The 18,470-nt window shown below is 40.0% G+C and overlaps 1 protein-coding gene across 8 annotated transcripts in view; it reads right to left on the bottom strand.

Moving 5' to 3' along the window:
- The window catches only part of TCF20 (transcription factor 20), a 128,945-nt gene that overhangs the window by 7,421 nt on the left and 103,054 nt on the right, over positions 1-18,470 (bottom strand). For all 8 annotated transcript variants that reach the window (XR_003571366.1, XM_027885050.1, XM_027885055.1 and 5 more), the window contains 2 exons: positions 8,150-8,243; positions 1,514-1,563 (listed from right to left, as the gene is read on the bottom strand). Coding sequence is in view for 7 of the 8 variants with exons in the window: in XM_027885050.1 (XP_027740851.1) it covers positions 1,514-1,563; positions 8,150-8,243 (144 nt within the window). In the remaining variant the exon portion in view is untranslated. The remainder of the gene's footprint in view (positions 1-1,513; positions 1,564-8,149; positions 8,244-18,470) is intronic.

An 18,470-nucleotide genomic window follows, 5' to 3' on the forward strand; every position in this document is an offset into this window, starting at 1 on the left:
AAGGAGCACCATCACTGCAAGTGCTCACATACAGCAGCAGTGACTCGAGCCATCCATGTAACACTATGTTTCCCTGTAATACTTCAGGCAATGGGCAGCAAAAATAAAAAAGCCCTCAAAACCACAACCTTCTGCCATGGTTTAACCCCAGCTGACAACTAAATACCAGGAAGAAAATAACCATTCCAGCCAAAACCAGGACACCCTCCAATTATCTTTAGCCAAATATCCAAAGCTGGGCAGAGGGTGGCACTCAAATAGTTGCATTCCACAGTAAGGGGAACTCATCCTTTCCATTTTTGCTTGGCAAGATCTGCAGGTTCTTGTACCATTTAATGCATCACTTTAAGCTTGCTGTATGTTGTCAACAATTATTCCACAGTTGTGTAGAATAATTTATTTTCTTTTATATGATGAAAAGTAGGCCAATTCTGGATAACAGCCTGAATGTGCATTGAATCTTCCACCACATTTTAAATACGTGTGTATAAATACATCATTTTGTGGTAGAACACCCAGAAAGGAACACAAGACTAATTCTTGTATGTTTACAAAAGACAGATTAAGGATAATCTGTGAAGACAAAAGACCACCAGATGTCAGTCTAGTTCTAGGCAGAGAAGAGATCTGCAGATGAGAAATAAATAGAGACTAACTCCCGCTAGAAAGCAACATAATTCCTCCCTATTATCGTTTATTTTCCAGCATAAGCCATCCCCGTTGCACAATTCCTGTTGTATCCAACTGGTCACAAGAACTGGATACTTCTGAGCATTTAACAGTGGAAGATTGGTATCCACAGCCTCCCAGAGATGCATCCTCCCTTACAGGCTGGGAGGGGCATTCCCAGCATTGTATCCCATTACTTACAAGAGAGTATGTACTGTCTACCTTGTCTCCTCTTTCCATACAGACAGCTCTTAGCACCACAGTGCAGGCTCCAGGGACATTTAGTTAAGGATACCCACACCCTGGGCAGAAGAGTTTCCTGAAGAGCCAAAGATCTACAGAACAACCCAACAGATTTATTGAAGGCTGAGTGGTAGGATTCAGTCTAATAGCTACCACTAAACTAGAAAATGGTGTTTCCCACAACCAGGAGGACTTTTCCGTAAGCCATTTTTCTTCCTCCTTGCATCCTCAGTAAATTCAAGGAGAAAAACCACAGACAGTTCAGTGTAGCACTCAAACAGAAACAGCGAGGCAATGTACTGATTCTATCACAGAATTCAGGAAATAAAGCTGGGCTTGCTAGAGTCATCAAGGATCTAAAGAACAACTGAACAGATGGAACAAAAATTTTATCTTCTTAAACTCTGTATTCTTCTTGAGTTGATGTTTGCCCCCAGCAAACACATACCACAAGCACACATCACAGAAGAATTACACTAGAATTACACGTTAGAAGCATATCTGACTGCAGATGTTATCCAAGTATAAAATTACTAATCCAAATTTAAAAATCAGAAGAGGGCAGCAAAAAAACAAGTCTAATCCAGGAGAGGATTCTTACCTTGTGCTTGGGGCACCTCACTGAGAAATTCTCTTCGTTTAGTAAACAATCTAAAGGAGGAAAAGACAGCAATTTATTACTTTTTAAATGAATACCAACTTGAATAATTCATCATGTGTGTTAATCTTGCCTCACAGGTATAAATTTTTCATTCTAAGATCTCTTATAGGAATATTACGTTATTAGAGGGTTCATCCCTTCCAACCCCTAAGTTTTAGCAAACAAAATTACTCAACACCCCAAGTGACAATCTTGCCTGGATTATCATGCATCCCTGTTTTTCCCAATACTCTGTATGCAGTAAGAATCTACAAATCCTGTGTCCCAATCCCATTCAGCTTTTCCAGACTTCCTTGCTTCAGCACAAGGAAGATAGATACATTCATTCAACTTGAACACACGATCCTTGTTTTTCATAGCAAAATCATTGCCTTTCATCCCTATCCCAAGGCCCTGCCAACATCAGGGGGAGAAGGACGGTGTGTGTGTGTAGGTACGGATGTATACAGTTTATCTTCAATCCCAAATCCTAGTGATCAGTTTACACTGTGACACTATGTCTGGTAGTCAGGTCACTCTCGCTGCTCTTGGATCTGCTTCCATGGCTTGTATATGTGAAGCTTCTATGATCTAAGAAGTAGTTTAATTAATGATCTAAACCTATTGTGAAAAGTGGGGCACCTATATTGCTTATTTAGGAACAAATTAAGCAACGCTGCTATTTGAAGAGCATTTCTTTAGCAGCACTGCCAGTCTAAGAGTTGCTTCTCCTCTCATCCTGCCCTCCCAAGACTACGTCTCTGAGGGACGAGAGTCAGCTCCCACAATTTCAGCCGAGGGAAAAAGCAGCCCTTTCCTCAGAGCGTTCAGCTGCCTCCCCTGGGCACCCTGAACTGCAGGGTCACCTCTCAACCTGCCCATATGTCTGACATTGTTCTGTTCCAGCTGCCTCTCCCACGGGAAGGAGGCTGACCCGGCACTACCACCACACCAGTAGGGCTGAGCACCATCACCCCCTCGGCGCGGCCAACACCGACCGGGAGAATTCCGCAAGGTGCTCGTGACCTCCTGTCTGCTCCACCCTACCCCGACGGCTCGCAAGTGAAGAAACACAATGGTAAATAAAATGTGCTAATTTAAAACGCTCTTAAGTATGTAGCATAACCAGTGCTACCTGCTGTTTCAATCTGCTGGAAGAGTTTAGCAGACAGCAGGAGACTGGAACTAAAGCTTGAGGGAAAAGCTTTCTAGATACCCAGGCTTTGGCAGAGCATCCCTCTGCTATGAAATGCCTGTGTTTCAACACGGATGCCTCTGGCCCGAATCAAAGGGAAACAGCATGCAATGGGCTGTTACTTGGGAGATTTTAGGGAAGGGGAGTAAAACCCTTAATCCTGCCACAGATAATTTCAAATGCAGCATTAGCAAATCACAGGAAATAAATAAAATGTTTTCTCATTATAAGGGCAGGAATCGTACATTTAGTCTACAGCATGAATTATCACTGCATAATACAGCAATCATCAAAAATATACAGAGCAATCATAAAAACATACACAGTATGTTAGAACAGGATGGAGTTTTCTTCTTTCTTGGAAACCCAGCATCGGTAATGAATGCAGTTCTCTAGCTAGTACATCAGAAAGGAAGATTGTACAAGGATCAGAAAGAACTGCCAGAAACCTTGTACCTCATGCCTGATCTGTGTATGGAGCTCAATTTCTTACTAAGATCAGCATTTTTGTTGCAAATACTAATAGCAGATCCAATTAATAGCAATTTTTTTTTTTGTTTCTATTAAAGGACAACTGTGAAAAATTTCATCAGTACACTGTAGAAAATCATCTGAATACCAATAAGGCAGAAATTGTTCATCATTACAAAGCTGGCCTGGATTCTGGTTAACAGTTCCAAGTATTTTATATCACAGATTACAATTCATCATGAAGTCAGCAGACACATAGCTATGATCAGCTCATTGTGGCAGAAAGGGAAAAGAACTGAGACTTGTCCTTGTTTGCACAGATTTTTCTCCATAAAGTAGTCAGGGGAAACCTAAAACATTTTTAATAGAAGCAATTATTCTTCTGTAAGCTTCATACTTTGTTTCACCCTCTGAGTTCTGCCTGTTACTCATCTTTAATGTTACTTGTGAAGACACAGGATTTCTATTCTCTGAAAATTCATTTTATTTTCCTTTTCCTAATTTATAGTCAAAAATCTTTTGTAAGTGGAACTGCCTACGATACATGTTGTGGGGACAAGTGTGCTGCAACCATCAGGATCTGACTCCAGGTGGGGAGAAACAAGCAGAGGGAGAGGATATAAAATTTCAGAAAACAAAGATCCTGTTTCCATGGAGACATCCCTAGGACTTAGTTATCTTGAGACATCAGAGGCTCTTCATAAATTTGGACGGACAAAAGCCAAATACAGACAACGTTAACCACAGTCATCTCCATACAAAAATTACTTAAGTGGTACTACTGATCTTGATTTTTATGCAAATGGATAAGAAATATTCAGCTCTCTTGCACCCTATACTGCCAGAGATTATTTTCTGTGAAAGGAGATTAAAAGAAAGGCTGAATTAGGCTATATAAAAACATCCATATGTACAAACTGGCAATTCATGAAGCCATGTGCCTTGCATGGCAGTCAGTTAGCAACAGCGGTGCAAAGCCTGGCTCCTCACCAGGGTGGGACTGGAAACCGACCATCGGCAAAGAATCCAGAGCCCAGGTCACACCACAGGGCCAGCCTTCAGTGCTGCAAGAAACCGGAGTCATTTTGACACATTCCATCCTCCAGTCCTTTCCCAAAAACCTGCTGCCTTTCAAATGAGGCACACTAACTGAGAGGAGACTAACTTCTAAGCCACACAGACGCAAGGGTAGAAATACGCTTCAGCTCACACTGCAACTTCTCAGAACACCACGAGAATACTTCATCTCAGCTAGGGCATGGTCACTTCCAGGGATGCTACAGGAACTCAACCACCAAGTGCGTATGACCCAACACATCCTGAAAAAACACTTCAGCAAGTGTTTTCTGCCTTTTTTTTTTTTAAAGATATAAAACCAGTCATACATATTCCAAAAGCCTGAAAGCCCTTGTAAGTGTCAACACAAACTTCTGAGGATTCAGAACAGATCTGTGACAAATCCTAAATAAAGCAAGGTGGCACCATCCTTCAAAGCAGGATGGTTGACTTCAAATGAAACTACCACTGAGCTCAAGGAACTTGAGAAATACCCGAATCTGATTCACTACAGGAAAGACAGTAGCACTGCATAACCAATAAAAAGGGTTTATAGTCAGACAGCAGGCTAAGGAAAGAAAATAATGCTGATTTGTTTCTCAAGGAAGCCTCTATTTTCTGCTTGGTCATAAATGAAAATCAAGTCTTACTCCATATAGCTTGTTTATGTCTTTTACTCAGATTTAGTGGAAGAGTGTCTATAGATTAAGATGGCTTGATTACACCCACAGATAAAACCAACTGCAAACAAGGTCTTCTACTGTCACACCATCAGGCTGAAATTTTGAATGCTGAGAATCTACTTCAAGCTGGGGCTCTTTTATTTGTTTTGGTTGAAAACTTCAGTTAAGGCAGCCCAATGATTTCCTTGAAACTCTTTCTTGGAAGAAAGTTATACTGCCCATGCTAAACATCCCAGGAATTTTTCTCCGAAAAGCTCTACCACATCCTGATTTTCAGTAGGACCAGAATTTTAGCTAAAACATGCCCTTGCCAGCTACCACAAAAATCAGCAAATATAAACTCCTTGAAAGGAGAAAGAAATCCCCTTTTCATGAGCACATCCTCAGGAGAGGCTTCTTAGATTTTAGCTAGGTCCTTCAAAAATTCCACCAAGTATACTTCTGTTTGGGGGTGAGCAGGTCTTCCCTGTAAATGAGCTTCTGCCCTCAGACTTTGGCACCAGACCCAAAAGCAGTGAAGCTGTCAGGGGATATTTCTAAGGCTCAAGTGACCTCAAGGAAAAAAACCATTTCAAAACTGTACAATGGGGAGCACTAGTTGAGAAGGCAGAACTGAAAACATTACTGAGAAAGGCAATCAAACTGCAGAAAGAATGAAGGCTAGTAGGGTAAGGAGACCCATGTTACTAGAAGTCAGGAGCGAGGAATTATGGATGAGAGCCAGCAGGAGGCTAAGACTGAATCAGGACTGATTCAGCCAGAAGAATGGAGACTAAGAACTATTGGGATAAGGCGTAGAAAGGTGAAATAGAGAAGATAAAGGACAATATATATAAGAACAAACCAGGCATAGCAGGGTTTGGTGTAACAAGGAGTTAAGTTAGGAAAACCAAACAGGAGTACGAAAGTCCAGAGAGAAAAAACAGCTAGGAGCAAAAAAGGAGGAGAGGAAGTGATGTAAGAGCAGAGAGTAAGAAACCAAGCTAGAAAAGCGGACAAAGGAAAAGCTGGAAAGAACTAGAAGGAATCGGGTCTTACAAAGACACTGGAATAAGCAATTTGAGAAGAAGAGCCTGAGACCAACTACATAAAAGGCCTGTGGCTGGTATGAAGAACCAGAGTGAAGAATGTATCAGACACACAGACTGAAGAAACAGAAAGGAAAGCGTATTAAAAAAAAAAAACAAAGAAGTCTTTTGTTCTCACTAAATCATATTCTTCCTGGGGTGAAACCAGGGACTCACCAGTTTTACCAGCTCCTCGGCTATTTTTCAAATATGTTTGTGAAACTCACATTCCACGTATCCCATCTCCATGCAGCTCTTGCAATTTATTACTGCTGTATTACTCAAAGGAGGGAAATTAGCTTGCAATTGTGCTCTCTGACAGATGGCCACATGACAACATGATGTCTCATAACAAAATGGAAAGAAAATGAAGTAAGCATAGCCTTGGAACTTGAACACAAAAAGCTACTCTAAAAAAAAAACCTCAAAGGTTGCAAAGTCAAGACAAAAGTGAAAAAAATCCAAATTTAATCTAGCCCACTTCTACATGTTATGTAGTAGACAAATTACATTACATTTAATATGGACTAAATAGTATGATTATATACTAGGTTTTGTACACAACACTGCCTCTTCCATGCATGACACAGAACTGCTCTTGGAAATCAGTCATGATTGTACAGTGTATTTGTCATCTGGAGGATCCCACCACACTTCCTTAAGTGGAGTAGAGTTAATGAGGAAGGTATAGCTGAAGAAAAAGACAGTATCTTAATTTTGATATCCATATTTAGAATGCAGAAAATGCTACACGCTGTAACTAGTAAAACAAGAATTCAAATTAAGCACCCCAAACTAGTGGGAATGTTCACTATAATTTCTTTTGGCTTTTTCATGGTATTGAAAAGGGCAGCTCACAAACCAGAAACAAACAGATACTAAACACAATTTATGAATGCAAATCTGACTGACGATCGTGTGTCTGCAACACATGGTACATACAAAAGTTTGTTGGTGTTCATGAAACTCTTAGGTACAAGAGAGACAAACAGAGAAAACTTCCCAGTTTTACTTTCAGAACTGAGAAGGAATCGTATGCAGGAAGTATGATACAGCATCAGCAAGGACAACCGTGTTCATGAATGAGTTCCCTTCATCCTACAGGGTGAGGCAGGGCCTTATGGAAACAGTGACTACTATCTTAGAACCCAAAATTACACTTACATGGACACTCTTATTGCTGGCATTTTTTTGAGTGTGTGGTTTTTGCCATCTGAATTATTGCTCCTTCACATCTTATTTCATGTAAAGTCAAGGATTCTCCATCTATACTGTGGTACTAGTAGTATTCCACCATAATACTAATTTCATAAAGCATTTGTTACTATAAAATGCAGATCTCCAAAAGGATGGGATTTCATGGTGAGAGGTGCAACACCGTCATCCAGAAATAAGCATACCTACTTCAAATACTCTTAACATTTGAAAAACAGCATAAAATGAGTGGTGAACAAGTGGGCTGCTCTGGAATTGGAATAACAAACAGGAAGCTTGCGATTAGTTGCCAGTCAAGAGCTGTAATCTTGAACGTTACCTGCTTGTTATCAGAGTAAGTTTTGTATGACAGGAGAAGTGAGTTAGAGGGGACTGGAATTCTGGGGTGTTATTTATTCTGAGCTGGGATTTTCTTTTACCCAAGAATAAAGTTCATCTCCATGAAAAACTCCCACCCACCAACTCACAAGCCCAGGCTCATAGCTGCAGATAATGGTCTGGATGCTATTAGCTTGTCTAATGATGGAAATTGGACCTACTCAAGAGACTGGCTGAACTGCTCCTTAGGAAGGAGAACTTTCCAGTAACGTGCACCCTTTTAACAAAGGGTTTCTATTTTTTACAAGAAAAGAGCAATCAGTTCTCACACGGCAGTCAAATTTCAGTCACTGCATTCCCCCAAACCAGGCCTTTTCTGCACTTTCAGCGAGATTCTTTTTCATTACAAGTTCCTTCTTGTCCCAGTGCATTCCCGTACGCTGTTTATCTGATGCCGTTTCTCACCATTTATATTACTTTATCTTCACAGTAGGGTGAAAAACAGAGAGGGAATAAATTTGTAAAGTACCTCGGATTATTCAGCATGATTTGAACAAACATGAAATACAGTTAACATGTCATTTGTTCCTACCTGCATCGATGGCACAAGGGTAATGGTATCGGAAGGAGCAGCCTTTGTTGTAGCAGCCTAAGGTGGCTCCTGGTTCCTGGCAATGGGAACATTTCTGAAAGGGAAACCAAGAAATGGCAATGAAGATTGCAATCATCTTTCTGAACACCTGTACTTTCCTGGGAATCAACCACATTCCAGCAAAAGTTTTTTAACTACTCACAATGTTAGACTCTATCTTTCCACACCATACAAATAAAGGCCTTTCCAAACAGGTAACAATATAACCTCTTTCAAAATACAAACTTTTCAGCTGTGCTAACCATGTAGGAGATACCAAACGCTCAGCCATTCAGAAAGAACTTGAAACACTTCTCAAAGCTGTTCTACTAGCCCATGTTTCAGTACCTGACAATGACATCAGTGTTAAAATTAGAGGAAAAAGAGCTTTTTTGGATCTACAGCAGCTTTAAAATGAGAACTGGCATGACAAATAATGATTTATAAGACACCATTAGTGTAAAAGTAATTCGGTTACATCATTTTCATTATCAGTAGCAGCTGAAGAAGATCAAGGCCAAGTTGAACATTTTTTCACAGGTGATCAGAAAAGGTTTATCTGGAGCAGGAGAAGATGCCATGATGGGAAAACACTTCATCATCACAGAAATGGCACATCTCCAAAAGAAGCACTTGCAGTGCTACAAGGATGCTCATACAATTATTGTCAAAGTAGCTCAGACTCATCTGATGACCACATTCAATTTTCATTAGTTAAATCCCATTAGCTCAACTAGTCAATGATGTATTTAACCATAATATCAGACAGATGGAAATGCAGCAGAATGAAAGCCTCTCACCCATTTACTTCATCCTGAATGACTTAAGGAATGACCTATGGAAGTAAGCCTAGAGTGCATCTCATTCAGACAGCAATTTTATTTCTTGAATGTACATAGTAACTGATTTTTGTTAACTACTCTAAGATTCTGATGAAAACTGATTTCTGACAGGTTGACATTTTTCCTTTCTAAAAAGATACAGCCACATCTGGCAGAATTCACCAAATGCTAAGAGCCTGCTACTATTTAAAAATTAAAATGCAAATAAATTACTGGCAGAAAAAGACAACCTACAATAACTTTTGAATCAGACTTAAGAAACACGGGAATTTTGTTCACTCTGATGAACACGGGCAACACCGTAAGGCCTCATATAACTGGTACAGTTCACCTTGAGTTCAGGCTGTGAGAGCTGCCTTCGGTCACTGACTGCACACAGTGAGCTGATGGCACGATCCACGAACACTTTTCCTACTGGAAAAGCTGGTGTCAAACTACACGTGCTTTATTAGGGCTATCAGCAAGCTACACCTGTAGGGCACACCGAACAGATGTGCTCGACCCAGCAGTGCACCTGGCACTGCACAGAGCATGGGTTTCTCACCGTACGGGGAGGCTCGTCTGCCAAGGCGGCCACATCCACTAGATCACACTTCTTCACGTCCCTGATCAGCACACATCTTGCAGTGGGGATGTGGAGAATAGATGTGGCCAAAGCTAACAGCCACAGCACGGTTCCTCACTCTGCATAGCAAACAGGGGGTTGACTGCAGTATTTCCATAACCACTGAGGATATCTGACAGTTATGGCTCTTCCTAGTATTCTGTGCTACGCAGAGACGACTATAGTTTGTATTTAAATGACTGAATGAAGATGAAAGCAAAACTAGCTCCAGCCATAAACCAGGTGGCCCTCTTCAAATCAAAGCAGATGCAACTAACAGAAAAGCGTGTGAGACGTCAGTTCTCGTGACATCTACAACCGCAGTCTTGAATAACGCCTTCTCTTTTCGGGTATGCCAAAGCATCCTGAGCCTGATCTTCAGCACTCCCTACTAAACTGTGTCTATCTTCTAAGCACTGAATGCGTCTCATGACAAACTACTGCAGTATCTATGATGTAAGCGAAGTGTCCCAAAGGCCTAGAAAGAGACATGCAAGCAGCTTATTTTTGCCTGTCAGAACATGAATGTTGGTTTCCAAAGATAAAAAAAAAAAAAAAAAAAGAAGTCTAAACCAATATTGAAATGCACACCAAGATATACAGACTGCTGGCCAAACTGCAACGTAATTTACTCTCCCATGGGAGTAAAACCAAGTTTCATCTATAGAGAATGTTTTTTCCTGGCTACGAAGTCAACTCTAGAAGGGTATTATGTACTGGCAATAGTCCCAGATTCACCTACGCCAAGTACTCATGAAGTGCAGCTTGAGGAGTTCTGAACCAGAGCTCTTTACCTGTACGCTTTATTCTTGCTTTTAGACGTGGCTGAATGAGATGAATCATTCTAACAGGACAGAACCCAAACTGACTATTCTTTTTGACTGCAGATATGAATTTCTAGCTTTGTTCCTCAGAGGCATTCTGTCCTCCCCACTTTATCTCATCTTTTAAGTACCATCACACTGTTGCAACAGAAGGTCATTCTTCCCCAGAACACTGTGTCCTGTACAGAGCAGTCAACAAGAGTATAGGAACTACAGCAGCAGAGATTAAACTGCAGCTGTATAAAATATTTCTTAACACTAAAAAGGCATGTCCTAAGAGTGCGTTGTGTGATACAACTGAAAATAAGACCCCTAGCAAAATTTTTTTTACTTTTCCAAAAGTCATTTTATTCTTTGAACTGATTCTTTGCTGTGTCTAGCACGGTGCATGTTGCTATTCTGCAACTTGCAGCAAAAACAGGACAAGTATTTTGCCGAATTTTCAACAGAGATTGGGTACAGAATGCTTTCAAATTGGTTGTAGTTAGGAGTGATTAGACAGTGAAAGTGGGTAGGTAAGATGCCAGAGCATGAGCATCAAGCCTTCATTTCCCCTTTTTTCAGTCTGGCAGACCAATTGAGATTTTTACCAAGGTTACCTGCAGCTACACGCCCACAACAGCAATTCCCCAGAGGACTACTATGCCACTGACGGCTCAAGGCAGAGATCATCTGCTGCTGCTGGCTCCCCTGCTGCTGAACAAGTCTCCATTCTGGCAGATGCTTCTGCTTTTCACAAGCCACTGACAGTCTAATGGCCCCATTTCTTCTACCTCCCGGGACCCTCGACCATCTGCTGCTTTCCGGGGAAGCTGAGGGAACCACATACACAATAACTACTCTTTTCTTTTGAGTTGTTCCTTCTTGACACACCACAGAGCAACTGCACAAAGCAGACACACTACAAAGCTGTATGGTTCTAAAACATCTATGAGTCTATCACCTAATCTTTGAAAGACGCCACCATCATGTAATGCCACACGGCTTCCAAATACACCCAAGTGTTTCCATAAAGACAGAATAAAGTGCTTAAAAAATTCTGGATAGTCTCAGTCTTCTTTTACCAGACATTGCTGCTGTGCTTTAAAAGGTAAAAATATGCATAGTTCCTATTGGTACTTTCTGTGGCTTTGGTTAGAACCCTTATCTTATGAATTTATGTACACTACAACTAGTAAACATTCTAAAACCAAAAGAAAACCACAGAACTTCATACAGGAAATGTGTGAATTGGGCATAATGACCACTAATCATTCTCCTTGGTCCATGAGCATATTTTCACCCAAACTCCACCATCCAACAGCCATTCACCAGCAGATGGTAGCAGCCTGCTTGTCACTTGTAAAGGAATTATAGCATTCTTAGCCAGGGAAACAGCACTCAAGCTCTCAAGGGAAGAGAAATTCCTTTTGCTCAGTAAGCAGCCTGCTTAACCTCCCCTGCTTGAAAGGGCTGAAGGCTGGTACTTGGAGTGTGCTCCCAACGGGAGGTGCCAATGGATAGTAATCATTGCCAGGCATCTAATCAACTCCTGGCTTAAATTAAAAAAGAAAAAAAAAAAAAAGGAAGGAAAAAAGAGATCACACAGTGAAGATTGATTCAGAGGTCCTATCTCCACAATTCATCTCTGGCCACAAGGCACATATATCTCACTTAGAATAGGCTGGAGAGACTGAAAAGTGCCATTTAGAAAAGACACTCCATCCCTTGAACAAAATTATCAATAGTATTAGAGCCAGATACATTGTCTCTACCTCTCCACGCTATTAGCAGCCCATTTCTTCCTTGCTACAGCTCATCATTCTCTGTCTACCAAAATGAAGTAACACCCAAAGTGGAAGTGTGAAGAGTTGGGGGACAGCTACCACAGCAGCAGCAGAGTGGCTCTGATTCATTTAAAATGCTCCACCATCTACCAGCTATATTTCTTTTGCTTTAAGGCTGGCTTTTCCCCTCTTGCAAACTGTATTCTTTCACTGCTAAGAAGAGTAGACTCAGAATTCTGATATCACACTACTGTACGTAAATAAATAGGAGTATGTTTTTGAGTACATTTTTTTGCCTCCCTCAGATTTGTACCCAACTTCACATAGGCGATAAAACAAACATGCCCTAAGCTACCTTCCTATCTTCTTCCTCCCAGCCAAGCACAAGTCTTAGGCTTGTGCCCCAAAAGTGCCCCAAGCTGCTCAAGTAAACACTCACCTCCTTGTTTTGGCTCTGCACTGACAGAGATAATACTGAAGTACTGGTATCCTACTGGTGGGAGGATGGCAGCCGCCAGACAAGCCCTTCCAACATTTTCTGGGCAGCCACAGGAACAGTTGCTTAGAAGCAGAAATTAACTGCTTCTGCCTAACACTAATATAAGGTGTCTTCAGACAAGTCCTCCACTATCTTTCTTGCTGAACAATCAGCAAGCCAGTTTAAGCAAGAACATTCACGACAAATGCAACTGTATCATATTTTCTGCTGCCTATAATCCAAAGAGCCTTTTCTTGCTAATGGGTTTCTTCTTTTACTTTGCTCACCTGCGCCCCGCACTCAGACCTCACTCTCACCTCCTCTCTTCCAATGACCAGTTTTTCCTTTGTTCTTTGTTTTCTTTTTCCTTTGCTTTGTTTTCTAGGCATCTCCTTGTTTTTTCCCCTTCTTGCATACCAGTGTGAACAGTGCATAAGTGGAATAAAATGGAAAGCAACAACTGAAGGTTACTAACAAAGAACGGCAAGCAAAAAGTAAAATATATGCGGCATTAATTAATGCAGGTACAACTCTTTGCTTTACGTGTTATATGCATTTTTCATACTCTCTCCTTCATCTCTTTAAATGGTAAGCTTTTAGGAAAATAATTGCTTCTGTATAATTGCACTGCACAAATGCAGATGTAAGATAATGAGGATTTCAGAGTCAGCTGCAATATTAGGAAGGAGGGCCTTCTGACTATTTCTGATTAAACAGTTGGCAGGCTCGGCAGAGGCTCGGATTTAATATCCAGGCGAAAGGGCAACAGAAGCAGCAGGCAGCCGCATTCTCTTTCCTGGAAAGCGAGATGCAGAGAGACAACTTACTCCAACATGCTACAAGAAAAGCTAAAAAAATATTTGCACTGTTTGCTACGGGAGAAAGGACTCAGTGATTTTGAAAGACTGCTGCAAAAAGGGACTGAGATGAATAAAGGGGGAGGGGGCAGATATTTTTAGGAAACAGGAAAGGAAAAGAGCACTTTCACTCTGATGTGCATATTCTAGTTAATGAAAAAATTTGCTTATGTGAGTGGGGCTAGAGATAACAACTAGTACTGAAGGATACAGAATTACTAGTTTCCATTTCCTGACAAACAATTTTAAGTTATCAAAAAAACAGGCAGAGGATATCAGTAAAACGAACCCCACAATTAAAAAGATAAAAACCTTTAAATTTGCATTATCGTCTTCCCAATGACGATATGTTCCTGAAGCAAGCAATCAAGTAAATAATAAAGAAAACTAGTCGAAGTCAAATTGGGTAGCTATCTTCAAGTCAAAAAATGAAGGACAAATTTAGATTCCAAGATTTCAGCAAACAGACAAATCAATGATCTGGAAGATGCCATACTAATAAAGCTGCATTGGGAAACACAGTAAAAAGTCAGAACTGCAGTGCTGCACAGGCTGCTCAAGCACAAAGGGAAGCTGCAGCTCAAAATGGATGGCATCGAAAAAAAAAACCACAACAAGAAATTTAAGAGCTGGAAAATGTCTTAAAAATGGAAAATCCTATTCAATACATACAAAACTGATTAAACTACCACAGAGGCACTTGAAATTAAGAACAGAGCATTTTATTTCCCTCAACTAGAAGGAAAAATAGAAAGTAACAGGAACAGAAATGTTTAGTTTTAACAAGGAATGGTTTGCCAGCAATAACTGTAAAGTCCTACGCAGACACCTAATCTATTCAACTGCACTTACAGAGACTTTTGAAAGGAAGGGTGAACAATAAGGTGTGAAAACTTGTGAAGGTTGAAAAATTATCCAGGGTAGTCAGATCTCAAACTAATAGTAAAAAGCTGCAAAACCATCTCACAATTGTGGATAACTATATGATAAAATGGAGATGAAAATTAATGTTATTAAGTGCAAAGTGATATATGTGGTGAAAATATTTTCACCTAAACATACACATGATGACAGACTATAAATTAGCTTTGACTATTCATAGGAAGGTATTAGTAGTCATCCTGGACAGAAACATCAAGCGATCCCTGCAACCACAAAACAAACGAACAAAAAAAAAGACAGCCAGAATATAAGCAGTTATTAAAAAAAGAAATACATAATGAAACCAAAATCTTCATTACGTCTACCTGTTTTTCTTGTCGTATCCTGACATCTTAATATTGTGCATGGTTCTGATTGCTCTATTAATAAAAGAATACAACTGATTAGAAAAAAAACAAACAAACAGACAGACCACAGAGATAACTAGGAACATAAAGAGCTTCCATATAAAAAAAATCTAATTATTTTGGAAAAGAGGTAACTGAAAGGCAATTGAGACCTACAAAATCAAATATGATGTGCACAAGGGAATGATTCTTAGCCGTTTCCAAGAAGGAAGAGCAGGTTTAAATGCAAAATAAATCTGCTTTGTTCACTCAACTAGTAATTGAACTATAACAGTCAGTGCCCAAGAATGCTGCACTGGCAAAAAGATAAGCAAGTTCAAAAACAAGTTCATCAAGGATAGGGATACCTCTGCCTGTAAACACAGGGATACTAAAGCAACGACTTTAAAGCTGTGATTGCCAAAAGGAGGGGGAAAATACTCAGTTATCATTCTGCACATGCCTGGTTTACTACAAATCTCCAAATATATGTAGTGGTGAAGAGGCAGCCATCGCTGGAGGCAGGACACCACAACAAAATGTACTTTGGCACCTGTCTGGAATGGCAGTTCTTCTGAAGACCACCAGATTTGATTGTGAAATTCCAGAGTGAACAACAGAAAACCTCTGTGGTTATTAAAAAGAATGTAGGCACACAAAAATTACTGTTCGGTTACAAGATTTTAAGACTCTTCAGTCTTACCTCCGTAACACGAAGGTTGAGCTAAATTGTAACACTATATAAAAGGGCTGAAATTCAATCTAAGTAATAAATTCATGTTCAGTACTCCTTACAAGCCTGTTTCGTTCACTTGGTGGAGTGATCAAAGGTTTAAATGTGCATGAAAATATGAGACCGGTGAAAAGCTGAGCAAGACTCGAAGGGGGATGAACCCTCCCCACCTTTCAAACAATGGAAGGAGAAAAAACCCAAATGAAATAAAGACCGAGTGTTAACTGAACCAGAATTGATGTTGGATCCTTCCACAGTAAACTGATGGTTAACTAAAACAGATTTAGCAAAATTAACAAAACCAGTAGTTTTAAATGGTGCTGAAAAAGCATGTTTAATTTCAATTAAGCAGGCTAACTACACACCTGTATAGCCATTTCACATTTTAAAAGGAATATTAAAATAATACATAACTACCAAGTCCAAGAAGCCAAGAAATTCGTAAATCTTATTTCCTTTGATGACAAACAGCTACCCTGAACGAGAGAAACATTTCAGAAAAGCACTTTTAAGCAGAGGGATTTGAATTTGTTAAAGTATGCAAGTCTAGCAGAAAAAATTATACAGTTTATGTTATCTTGACTATTCATTTGGGGAATTAAACATGCAACAATAAGCGTAATTTAGTTACAAAAAGGTCTGAAAGACAGAAAAGCAGACTTAAAAGAGGAAAAAGAAATTCAAATTTTCAAGCAGTGATTATGTGATAAGGACTCTCAGAGTTGAGGGAACAGCACAGTGAGCAAGAGAGAGCATTTACTCCAGTTGGATTTTCTGGCAGCACTAGGTTTCTTTCCCGGCCATCTTGGATACTGACTACGGGAAATACCCAAAGACATGGTGAACTGCTATTTAGTGCAAGGCCTACCAAGTACAGTATAAAACAACAGCATGCAGTTACTTTAAAACAAAGCAACATTCTCACCATAAGGGAAGAGGTTTTGGACAAATTAAGTAATTACCAAAAGCTCTCTGCTGTAAAGCAATAGCTTTGAATATCAACGTCTGGAATGCCACAAAACCAGAAAAAATCTGATGTAAACAAGAAAACGCAATAAACTCAAGGAATTTGTTTTCAAGAGGCAAAACTACATGACAGAACCAGTTTTTCTCTAATCAAAGAAAAAAGAGATGATGCCTTACTAAAAGGCTCAAAGAAAAAAAAAAAGCCTGGCTTATTAAGGATACAATAATCACTGTGTTATTAGGAGCAGTGGGTTCAACAGAAATGGAATCTTTATAAAGGCTTAAAAATAAGGAAATGCTTTTGATCAAAGCAAACTGTAAATGGAAAATATTTTGACAAGATATTACCTGACAGGAAAAAGGGTACAGCACAAATCCACCCCTGCCAATGACTCAGAGGCTTGTAACGCTGGACAGAAATACATCATTTGTCATTACCTGTAATAATCTGTGCAAGCCCTCACATAAACAGAGCCCCGCTGTGCAAGACACTTCGGTAACACAGAACAAAGCGTTGGTGGATGCAAAGGGATGAAACAGGAATGGTGAGACTGAGCCAGCAGCATTGGGCAGAGTCCATCACAGCAGCAGGCAAAGCATATCCAATTATTCAGCACAAATCCCAGACAAGAAGGGCTTTGAAGAAATGCGTGAAGAAAAACAAACGTAAATGTGCAGGGTTTTGAAAGTGAAGCACTTCACTTAGGAAATTATAAAATTAACCAGGGTGCACTGATTGGAAGAGGATCTTAAGTTCTTCAAACTGAAAGAAGAAAAAGCAGCAGGATAAAGGCAGATAAAATAATAACGAGTAACTTCTGTTTGAGGCATAAGAAAAGAGAAGGTTGGCAGATGAATGTGAAAGAAGTAGGTATGTGAAAATGACAGCTTAGCTCATCTTACTGGAAAATAAACAACTTGTCTCTCTAAAAAAAGGTAGCAAACAGAAATACTATTCAATACCACTGGAGAAAGACCAAGAAGATAACAGCACCTCCAGAAAGCCACTGCAGCAGTAGTTGGCAGCAGAGGTATTATAAGGAGTAATAAAGTGTACACCAGTATTCCTGAGGTCACTGGTGGCTGTTGCTACCACTGAGGAAAGGCAGCCAAAAATAAGCAACAACAGCAGGTGAATGAATCCAAGAGAAGAGGTAAAGACAATGCTTGTGGAAGGAGAAATGCCTGCGAGTCAGGACACCTCTTTTTAGTGATAAGCTATCAAGCAACATATCAGTGTTTTAAGAAAAACAACAAACAAGCTCATTAACTATATCAATAAATAATCAATCACAGTAGAGGAAAACTAGACAAATTATTAAAACACATTGATGAAATGTCCTCAGATAAAGAGGAGCTCTGTGTAAAATAATGTCTGCTGGCCAAAAATCTGAATGGGTTTCGACAAGAATATGTTCCTTCACTATTCAATAGTCACCAGGAAAAAAACCCTAAAAACCATAATGATATATGTGCTATTTAAACTGCCCATTGTAATAATAGGTACCTTTCATGAATTGTAAACTGAATTTATTCAAGAACATGTAGGATCTGTAGGCTTGCCAGAGACACAACACAAGAAAACACTGTATGAGCTAGCAGCACTTTAGAAGAGGCAGAAAATATAAATAGCAGCAGTCCAAGACCGGATGGCATTCCAGCTGGATATTACAAAGCAGCTGAGGTAGTGTCAGTAGTTTCCTTAGAGAACAGACTTAATGTGGTTCTCCTAGGGAAAGAACTTCCTCCAGCTAAGGATTAGATGTGGTTCTCCCCAGATCTGAAGGAAAAGAGGAATAATGAAGATCTTCTGGGCTATGGACGCTGCTGAATCATGGTAAAGGCAATAACATCATCCATTTGCAAGCCACACCTTCAGTTTTAAAAATCTAGATCAATCTATACTAAGAAAAAAGGACTGGGATGAGCCATAGATTGCTGGAA

Source organism: Empidonax traillii, unplaced genomic scaffold, assembly GCF_003031625.1.
Source record: "Empidonax traillii isolate 1590-97213 ecotype Southwest subspecies unplaced genomic scaffold, ASM303162v1 scaffold159:size1039807, whole genome shotgun sequence".
In the NCBI taxonomy this organism is placed as follows: Eukaryota; Metazoa; Chordata; class Aves; order Passeriformes; family Tyrannidae; genus Empidonax; species Empidonax traillii.